At 45.1% G+C, this 10,270-nt stretch overlaps 1 protein-coding gene across 3 annotated transcripts in view; it reads right to left on the bottom strand.

The window, feature by feature from the left end:
* The window catches only part of RB195_020975 (uncharacterized protein), a gene marked incomplete at both ends in the record, with an annotated part of 41,337 nt that overhangs the window by 17,566 nt on the left and 13,501 nt on the right, over nt 1-10,270 (bottom strand). For 2 of the 3 annotated variants that reach the window (XM_064189566.1, XM_064189567.1), the window contains 2 exons: nt 44-9,978; nt 10,158-10,250. In XM_064189566.1, the coding sequence (XP_064045445.1) occupies nt 44-9,978; nt 10,158-10,250 (10,028 nt within the window). The remainder of the gene's footprint in view (nt 1-43; nt 9,979-10,157; nt 10,251-10,270) is intronic. The other variant, XM_064189564.1, reaches the window with a different exon arrangement.

Here is a 10,270-nt window from a genome sequence, read left to right as displayed (position 1 = left end):
CATGGGTGAAATACAATCGTCTAGAAGTTTCTAGGCTACTCACAGTTTCTTCGCTTCTTGAGGATGGCCGCTCTAGGAGTTTCAATGAGGTTAAGACGTCAACAGATTCATTACCTCTCTCTCGTGCAGCTCCTTCCGCTCTTTCTGTTGGTTTTAGTGAGGATGCAGCGGACGCTGCTTCGTGTTGTTCAATGTTCTCTAAGACAGAATTCAGCACTTGCATGCTTGCAGCAAATCGCCTTTCTGCGTAAGAGCTACTGTGAACTGGAAGCGTTTTCTCTTGGGAGGCTGAGTGTTTTGCACTGAGGCTAATTCCAGTAGAAGTGCTAACTTCTGTAGAGGTCTGAACCTCTTTTTCTGCGACTTCCACTGATGACAGTGCCCGTGTCATTTCCGCAGCTGACAACGTTTCTCTGGAGGTAGCGATAGCGAATGCGTTTTCGTTCACAATCTCTTTCACGTTTTGAGAAATAGCCGCACGTAGGACATCAGAAACCACTCTACTTATGTCTGAAGTCTCTACGTTCCTGGCTATTTCTCGCTCAACCATAGCTGTTATTGTTCGGGTGGCCAATCCACTCCAGACAATTTTTCCAGACGTTAATTCACGAACTATGGTTGCTACATGCTTATCATCTTGGTATTTACTCAGCAACTTCAGCAGCTCTGCCTTTTCGTCAGATGTTGCCGCCACGCTATGCAGCAAATGCAGATATTGGTGTGATTTTTGGGTAGATTCTGCCCTTTCTGCCTGTTCTTTAGGCCGGTCTAGAACCTTCACTTCTCCTTGTACTTGTGTCGACTGCCGCCCAAATTCTCGGAGGTGTTTCTCCTCTGTACGAGTCTCCATATATTCGTATTGTTTGAATGAGGACTCCGTAGCGGTAATCTTCTGGAATGTGGTCATGACCGTGTCGACATTGATGCCAAACCTTTCCTGTATGTATGCACGATGTTCTTCCGGAAGAGTTGTGGCGTGGTCTGCGACAATGCTACGAACCAACTCCTGTGCAGTAGCTGTTTCTTCCACTTGTGCTGCACGAAGACGTGCTTCTACATTTGCTGCGTTGGCTAAAGCAGTGGCAAGTTGAACTGTCGAGCAACGGTCGATGAATTTCACAATAGTGAAAGTGGTTTCCTCTATGAATTGTTTCACTGTAGTTGATATCGCTTCACGGACAAGAGCTGCCACTAAACGACTGGTGGTTTCTGATTGAGGACCCTTTAGGAGTTCTTTAACTACAGAAGTTACTACATTCATCGCGGACGAGCTAAGCGCAACTCTTTCAAGGATCAGTTCATCAATAATTTTGGTCACTTCAGCATTCTCAGAAAATCTTTTCAGAAGCTCCACAAGTTCCAGTGTTTCCTCCCTACTTGCTTTAATAGCGTATGATAAGCGTATTTTTGATGAGACTGTCCTTGTAAGGAAAGACTCCTCAGTTTCGGGAAGAGGTTGTGGAAGTGTCTGAAGAGTAGCTCCAACTTCGACAGATTCTCTTCCTTGTTCTCGTGTGCTCCCAGATGTTCTCTGTTCAGAACTCTGCCATCGTGTCTCAGTTACGCTTTGAATCTCAGAAACACTTTCCAAAACCGTATGGAGCACTTCTGCGCTGATGGCAAACTCTCGTCCAACAGAGGATTTTCCATCAATAGGAATAATCACTTCTTTAGAAGAGAGCGGTCTCTCCGAAAGATCAACATTTGTGGATATGGAGTCTTCCGTAGGAGCGCGTACAGACTCATACCTTGTTTGCAGTGTTGATAAAGCTACAGCCAGTTCTGTTGTTGATATCGCTTCTCTACTTTGAAGCATAGTGAACGAATTTTCTTCTACTACTTCCTTTATCGCTTCGGTAATTGCATAGCGAAGGACGTCGGACACTCTTTTACTGATGTCTGAATCCTTCGGCGCCCGCGCAATTTCTCTTTGTATCGAGGTAGTGATCGTTCTAGTAGCTGTTCCACTGAATGTTATATTACCGGTTGTGAGCTCTCTTACAACCGATGCCACCTGTTTATCATCTTGGTAACGATCTAGTAATTTAATCAGCTGAGCTTGCTCTTCAGCAGTTGCTTCACATGCGTGAAGAACATGGAGATATCGATGTTGATTTAGTAGTGCTCCTACTTCGGCACTTTGTTCTACAGGATGTTGTAGATTTATTAGCTGTGCCATGATTTCGGCAGCTTCGCTGCTGTATTCGCGAGCCACCTCTCCACGCTCTCCTCTAATTTTCTGAGTGCTGAATTTTTCTTGTCGGAATGTTCTCTCTCTGAGTGTACGCGACGACGTCTGCAGATCTTCCCGTCTTTCAAGATTTGCTAGCAGAGAGTCAAAACTGATGCCAAACCTCTCCTCTATATAGGCACGATGTTGTTCAGGCATTGTGACTGTGCCGCTTTCTGAAAGAGTTCTAGTCAGTTCCGTCACGAGGTGTATTTCCTTCTCCTCCACTGCTCTTAGCCGCCTTTCTACAGCTTCTGCAACGCTCAACGCAATGGCTAATTGAGTTGCCGCGGTGGTATCTACAGATTGGATTATAGAGAAAGCTGTTTCGTTCACAGATTCTTTGATATATCTTGTAATAACGTCGCGTACAACATCAGCCGCGATTTTACTGGCGAACTGTGATTCAGGCGCTTTTTCCAGTTCTTTAACTGCCGTTGTAATTTGTTCAACGATCAAGCGGCTGAAGACTGCGCTCTGCGAGAGAAGCTCATCGATAATTTTCGATATTTCTGCTTGTTCTTGGTATTTACTCAGGAGCTGAACCAATTCCATTCTTTCTTCTGAGGTAGCTTTGACCGCATGGGTGAAATACAATCGTCTAGAAGTTTCTAGGCTACTCACAGTTTCTTCGCTTCTTGAGGATGGCCGCTCTAGGAGTTTCAATGAGGTTAAGACGTCAGCAGATTCATTACCTCTCTCTCGTGCAGCTCCTTCCGCTTTTTCTGTTGGTTTTAGTGGGGATGCAGCGGACACTGCTTCGTGTTGTTGAATGTTCTCTAAGACAGAATTCAGCACTTGCATGCTTGCAGCAAATCGCCTTTCCGCGTAAGAGCTACTGTGAACTGGAAGCGTTTTCTCTTGGGAGGATGAGTGTTTTGCACTGAGGCTAATTCCAGTAGAAGTGCTAACTTCTGTAGAGGTCTGAACATCTTTTTCTGCGACTTCCACTGATGACAGTGCCCGTGTCATTTCCGCAGCTGACAACGTTTCTCTGGAAGTAGCGATAGCGAATGCGTTTTCGTTCACAATCTCTTTCACGTTTTGAGAAATAGCCGCACGTAGGACATCAGAAACCACTCTACTTATGTCTGAAGTCTCTACGTTCCTGGCTATTTCTCGCTCAACCATAGCTGTTATTGTTCGGGTGGCCAATCCACTCCAGACAATTTTTCCAGACGTTAATTCGCGAACTATGGTTGCTACATGCTTATCATCTTGGTATTTACTCAGCAACTTCACCAGTTCTGCCTTTTCGTCAGATGTTGCCTCCACGCTATGCAGCAAATGCAGATATTGGTGTGATTTTTGGGTAGATTCTGCTCTTTCTGCCTGTTCTTTAGGCCGGTCCAGAACCTTCACTTCTCCTTGTACTTGTGTCGACTGCCGCCCAAATTCTCGGAGGTGTTTCTCCTCTGTACGAGTCTCCATATATTCGTATTGTTTGAATGAGGACTCCGTAGCGGTAATCTTCTGGAATGTGGTCATGACCGTGTCGACATTGATGCCAAACCTTTCCTGTATGTATGCACGATGTTCTTCCGGAAGAGTTGTGGCATGGTCTGCGACAATGCTACGAACCAGCTCCTGTGCAGTAGCTGTTTCTTCCACTTGCGCTGCACGAAGACGTGCTTCTACATTTGCTGCGTTGGCTAAAGCAGTGGCAAGTTGAGCCGTTGAGCAAACGTCGATGAATTTCAGAATATTGAAGGTAGTTTCTTCAACGATTTGCGTCATTGCAGCAGATATTGCTTCTCGCACAACAGTTACGACTAATCTACTAGTAGTCTCTGATTGTGGTCCCTTAAGAAGCTCAGTAATTATCGATGTTACTACTTTCACTGCAGATGAGCTAAGCTTCACTTTCTCACAAATCAATTCATTAATTATTTTGGCCACTTCTACATCTTCGGGGAACTTTTTCAATAATTTTACAAGTTCCACAATTTCTTCCTTGGTTGCTTTGATAGCATGTGAAATATGAATATCTGATGAGACTGTCCTTGTAAGGAAAGACTCCTCAGTTTCGGGAAGAGGTTGTGGAAGTGTCTGAAGAGTAGCTCCAACTTCGACAGATTCTCTTCCTTGTTCTCGTGTGCTCCCAGATGTTCTCTGTTCAGAACTCTGCCATCGTGTCTCAGTAACGCTTTGAATCTCAGAAACACTTTCCAAAACCGTATGGAGCACCTCTGCGCTGATGGCAAACTCTCGTCCAACAGAAGATTTTCTTTGGATAGGAATAATCACTTCTTTAGAAGAGAGCGGTCTCGCCGAAAGATCAACATTTGTGGATGTGGAATCTCCCGCGAAGGCTCCTACAGATCCATACGTTGTTTGCAAAGTTGATAAGGCTACAGCCAGTTCTGCCGTTGATATCGCTTCTCTGCTTTGAAGTACGGTATACGAATTTTCCTCTACTACTTCTTTCAGTGCTTCAGTAAGCGTAGAGCGAAGGACCTCGGAAACTCTCAGAATTATGTCTGAAGACTCCGGAACTCGCGCAATTACTTTTTCGATCGAGGTAATGATTGTTCTAGTAGCTAACCCACTGAAGGTAACGTTTCCGGTAGTCAGTTCTCTGAGAACCGATGCCACCTGTTTATCATCTTGGTAACGTTCTAGTAATTTGATTAGCTGAGCTTGTTCTTCAGCTGTAGCCTTGCATCCATGAAGAACATGGAGATACCGATGTTGATTTAGTAGTGCTCTCACTTCGGCACTCTGTTCTACAGGATGTTGTAGATTTATTAGCTGCGCCATGATTTCGGCGGCTTCGCGGCTGTACTCGCGAGCATCTGCCGCTACTTTGAGTGTGGTTTTGTCTTTCAGATGTCTAGCTAATGATTCTTGAGAATCTGGTTTTTGAATAGAAGAACTTAGTGATTCTACATTAGCGCCGAATCGCTCCTGTATGTAGGCTCGATGTTGCTCTGGTAGCGTTGTGGCTTCACCCAAAGCGAGACATTTTGTCAATTCAGAAGTAAGCGATGTTTCCTTCTGTTCTGCTGAATACATACGACCCTCAATTTGTTCTGAGGCCGTCAAAGTTCTCGTCAATTGTGCTGTCGATGCCGTTTCAATGAACTGCACCACAATGAAAGCTGTCTCGTCAACGATTTCTTTGACAGCTTTCGACGCCACATTGTGGATTGCTTCCATGGCGACAGTGCTTGTATCGACTGATTGAGGATTTCTCTGCAGTTCTTTAACCGCGGTGATCAGTTCTTTTACCATCGAACCACTAAATTCTGCTTTGTCAGATGACAATTGTTCGATTACCTTCGATACTTCCATGTTTTCTTGATATTTACTCAGAAGTCGCACTAGCTCCGCTTTTTCTTCAGTCGAAGCTCTGGTGATATGCAAGGCATGAAGATGTTGCGGTCGTTCTTGCCTGCTTTCGACTTCTTCACCCTCAATTGTAGGTTTTTCTAAGGTCAGGAAGGATGCGTTAACTACTATTGACTCGCTGCCTAATTCCTTCGCTACGTTTGTTACTTGGTCACGAACCTGGGTAGCAATGGAACGAGCAGCTTTACTTTCTTCTGAGACGTACTCTAGAATTTTCGTCAGGGTTTCCGCACTGACAGCAAACTTTCTCTCCGCAGAAGTGGCTCGAATTTGGAGTGTTGAATCCTGAGATTCTGACACTGAACGAGCAAGCTCTACGCTAGATGTTGTGGTAACTTCTTTCGGAGCCACGATATTTGCACAAGCCGTGGTCAGCGATGACAAAGCCACAGCCATTTGGACAGCAGATGTTGCAGTTCTCATCTGAAGGATCGTGAATGTGTTTTCATCTAGTATCTCCTTCACAGCACTTGATACCGCACAACGAAGCGCGTCTGAAACTCTCTTGCTAACGTTACTCGTATCATCAGCATGCTGAATTTCATGCTCTACTGAAGTCATGATGGACTTCGTTGCTAGACCACTTAATGCAATTCTCTGTTTCGTCAAATCCTGAACAACAGCAGCTACACTCTCATCGTCCTGGTATTTACTGAGTAGTTTAACCAGTTCGCTTTGCTCCTCGCTTGTAGCTCGAACTCCATGAAGGAATTGGAGGTAGCGACGTCCTTTTTGAGTACTCTCTACACCTTCTGACTGCGCTGAACGTTCAGCAACCATTTGCAGCCCTCCGTGAATATACACGGATTCTTGTCCGTACTCTCTCGCTGTGCCCAACGCCTCATCAACAGTTGTTTGTGGAATTGTTGCTGTTGAAGTATCTTTCTGTGTGTTTTTATGGAATCCAACGGTTAATATCTGATCCTGAGTGCCAAATTTCTTTCTCCAAAAAGCTTTGGGTTTTTCAGGAAGTGTAGCAGAGGTAGTTTTAGAAGATATACGTTCTAGCAATGATGGTATCTCAATTTTTTCTTCCAATGGTGCCTTCACATTAGCCATCAATGACTCCACTGAAGCCAGTGCTACCATCAATGTTGCTTCAGATGATATTTCACGGCTCCTTATCATTGTGAAAGCGTCTTCATCGACAACTTCTTTGATGGCCATGGACAACACTGTTCGGACCGCTTCTGTCACATTCTGTTGCAGTTCTTCCCGATCAGACCCTTTTTTGAGCACATTTTCTACCGCTTTGGTAAGAGTTCGAGTAGCAAAGCCACTAAGCATGAGTCTTTCAGTTTGTAGAACTTCGAGAACCTTCTTAATCGCGTGATCCTGCCCGAAACGCTCTAGCATCTTCTCAAGTTGGACTTGCTCCTCCTGAGTGGCTTTGGTTGTGTATGCCAACTGCAGAAGATGGAATCGGTGCATGGTTTTCTCGGCCGTCTCGTGTTTCTCAGATGGTTGAACTAATGTACCAATAGCACCTCGACTGAAAGTCTCTACATGGCCGTATTCTGTGGCACTGGCTTCAGCCCTTGCCTGCTGTGACATTGGTAAAGCCCTACTACACTGCTGTTCGGACTCCTCTTTAGATCTAAATTCAGCCAAAACCTTTTCTAGCTCTACGGCGAATAACCGTTCTGTGGACTCGGCCACATCGTGACGTCGTCGATGCAACACTTGTTCTTCTGGACTCATCGATAAGTTTGATTCCATTGATATCGACGTTATCTCCACTGCTTTCATTTTTTCTTCCAGTGACTGATTACGAGTTACTGGCCATGAAGTGCTGGCAGTGTTGGCGTCGGCGACTGTTCTCCATGTTCCGCTCACCTCTTCAGTTGCAAAGCGCTTTATCGCTCGGATTTCTTCCTTGAGCTTTTCGGAAATTGTCGCTGCGATACTCCATGATTCTGCTGGCTTTTTGAGCGCTCCGGAAACGGCAGCGGTCAAAGTGGCAGTTGCGGCACTACTCAGTGAGTGCTGTGACCTTATAATCATCTCCTTCACCATGCTAATCTCAGCAATTTGTTCATGTTTCGAGAGTTCTTCCAACAACTCTGCAACTTCTTTCGTGCTTGCCTTAGTTTGAAGCCCAAGTAGGATTTCACGTCGAATTGGCATAGTTCTGATAGTTTCCTCGTAGGCTGGACGAGGAGCAGACAATGTGGACGTAAAACTTTCTGCGTGTGCACTTTCTCTGCCAAATTCATGTAGATGGGCTGAGGCAGATGCTGTACTGTCGCTTCGAATTGCCGCACTTTGCGTAGCATCTTTAGGGTAAGAAGAGAGAGCGAAAGTACGTTCTTGAGACGAAATCTGGAATGTGCCTTCAGCTTGTTCAGCAGATCTAGTCTCTAGACTTCCGTGCTCTTCCAGATGTTCACTCCTCTTCAACTGAGAAGAATGTTCGATGACATGCTCTGTAGGTGCCACCATCTGTTTTGAAGCTGCAGCAGATATTCTACTGGGCTCTTGGATTGCACCCGTTGCCTCCTCGATTTCACCTGTCTTCCATGAACTGTACAAGGACTCTTCACGAGGTTCGTACGACAACAATGAGATCACTTCCTTCACCACCGTGGCAAGGGTAGAATGAGCGATTGCTTGTGTTGGAGATTCCGAGCAATAAGCTGTGTTTATTCCCACGGACGCTTCCTTACTGCTCTTGCTGCTCATAGAGATGTTCTCCATTAATCCAATTCTTCGAGCCAACTGAACTGCTGCGGAGTGTTCATCTCGCCTAATTCTCTCTGCTGTTCCTACAATTTCTTCCGACGCTGCTCTCATTGAAGCACCACTCCTCCATATAGGTATTTCATTTACAGAAATCGATGTCTGTTCGGATTCTGTTGTTCGTGGTGTCAGCGATCCTATAGAGCTGAACAATCCTACGCTTTCATCACTGTATTGGCGGAAGACTTGTTCTTGCTTCGCATATAAGCTATCCCGTAACGTCTCCGTGCCACCAGCTGCTGGCGTCGGCTTAGTCAATATTAACTGGTTCTCTGACTTAGAAATCCCGAATTTATTTTCAATCGATTCGCTTCGGCGGTCTCTCAGACTAGCATTTTGAGCTTCGCTCGGGCTATATTTGATTTCCGAATGCACAAAGATTTGCTCTTCGCTGGAAGCTGGCATTTCTCTGGACGTTACCAAGGACTCGTAGGATTTGGTGGTCATTGTTCGGGATGTGTCTTCGATACGCCCATTTGAATCCCATGATCCGAACGTTGTATTTTCGGTTGCTTGTCTCGACCGCAAATTTGCTGAGTCAGAGCGGATGTCTTTGAAGAGCATTTCGTCATGTGCACTTCGCAGTACATCCGAGGTTAAATTACCACTGAAATCCGATCTTTCCTGCTTGAATTCTTGACCAGTAAAGTAGGTTGAGTCTTCGTGAGAAACAGTGCTGACGGAGCCCACTTCTACAGTGGATTCAGTTCTGTAAATGCTCTCTTCCATGTATGTAGAACGTTGCTGACTTGATGTTACTGTAGCTTCATGCTGTAAGGTGGAGCTTAGGGAACGTGAGTGTTCCGTCGCTTCCGCAGCTTCCGGTCTTGGCGTGAGTCTTCCCAGCGTTCCGGAAAGATTTGCCTGTTCTTGTCCAAACTCATAAGCTAACGAAGTTGTTGCTTCTCTCTCCATATCTGACAAGCTGACCTGGCTTCGCTCAATTGCAGCTTTACGAACAAAGCTCGCTTCCTGTAAATCACGCTCAACACTAAAATCTCTCTCTGTCATGGACTCCTGTGTTTGTTTCAGAACACTGGTTGTAGACTGGCATGGATACAACTGGAATCTAGAATCCGCTGCAGCAAACTCTTCTGAGGTTTCCACGACTTTCCTCTCAATTAGTTGAGTTGTGGTAGGCCACTGAGTGAGATTAGTGGCGACATGTTCATCGTTGCCATACGTGCTCCAGAATCCGCTTGTGGTTTCCTCGGTGGACCCACGTACTGTTTGAATAGCTCCATCCATAGCCGGTACTTTTTGTACTACTTGAGACCTTTCACCAATATTTCCGGAAGTAACCTGCATCACCTCAATACCAACTTTTTCATCACCAACTTCTCTAACGCTGACAGCAGCATTTTCTGCTATTGTCTGCTTCATTGTGTGTTCTTTTTCAATGTGTTCCTCTTTTGTTTCCGCTCTAAGCGACCTGCTTTCCTCTTCATACGTACTATGTTGCACCGATGCTGAAGAGCGCAGCATTTGTTGCTGTTGCATGGTCGACGTTACGTATTCTTCTTGTTCTTTTTGTGTTGGGAATTTTCCCGCTTGGATTTGTTGTTGTTGTTGTTGTTGTTGTTGTTGTTGTTGTTGTATATCTTGAATTTCGTCTGTCATTGTTTCTTTGTCTTTTGCCTCTGTACCGCATCTCACGTCTGCAAAGAAACTTTTTATTGGGTTACATTCTAAATTTGCATGATTACGCTGTGCAAGCCATAATAACATTAGAACGCACTAAACCATGCCTATCACAGGCGAAACTCAAATCCGACACTACAGTTTAGTCTGCCTAGCGCTCAGTTTCAGTTATTTATTTAACTCCAGCTCTAGCAACACTGATCCATTAAGGAATTGAATCGGCCTACTGCCACAAATTCTTCAGCATCACTTAGCTGTATCACCATATGACCTTTCGTATAGCTGCGCTCTGCAAGTTTATTGGATTTA

The sequence above is a fragment of the Necator americanus genome, chromosome II (assembly GCF_031761385.1).
Source record: "Necator americanus strain Aroian chromosome II, whole genome shotgun sequence".
Lineage (NCBI taxonomy): Eukaryota > Metazoa > Nematoda > Chromadorea > Rhabditida > Ancylostomatidae > Necator > Necator americanus.
The sequence above is the reverse complement of the archived record's forward strand: the minus strand, read 5'-3'. Positions and strand labels throughout refer to the sequence as shown.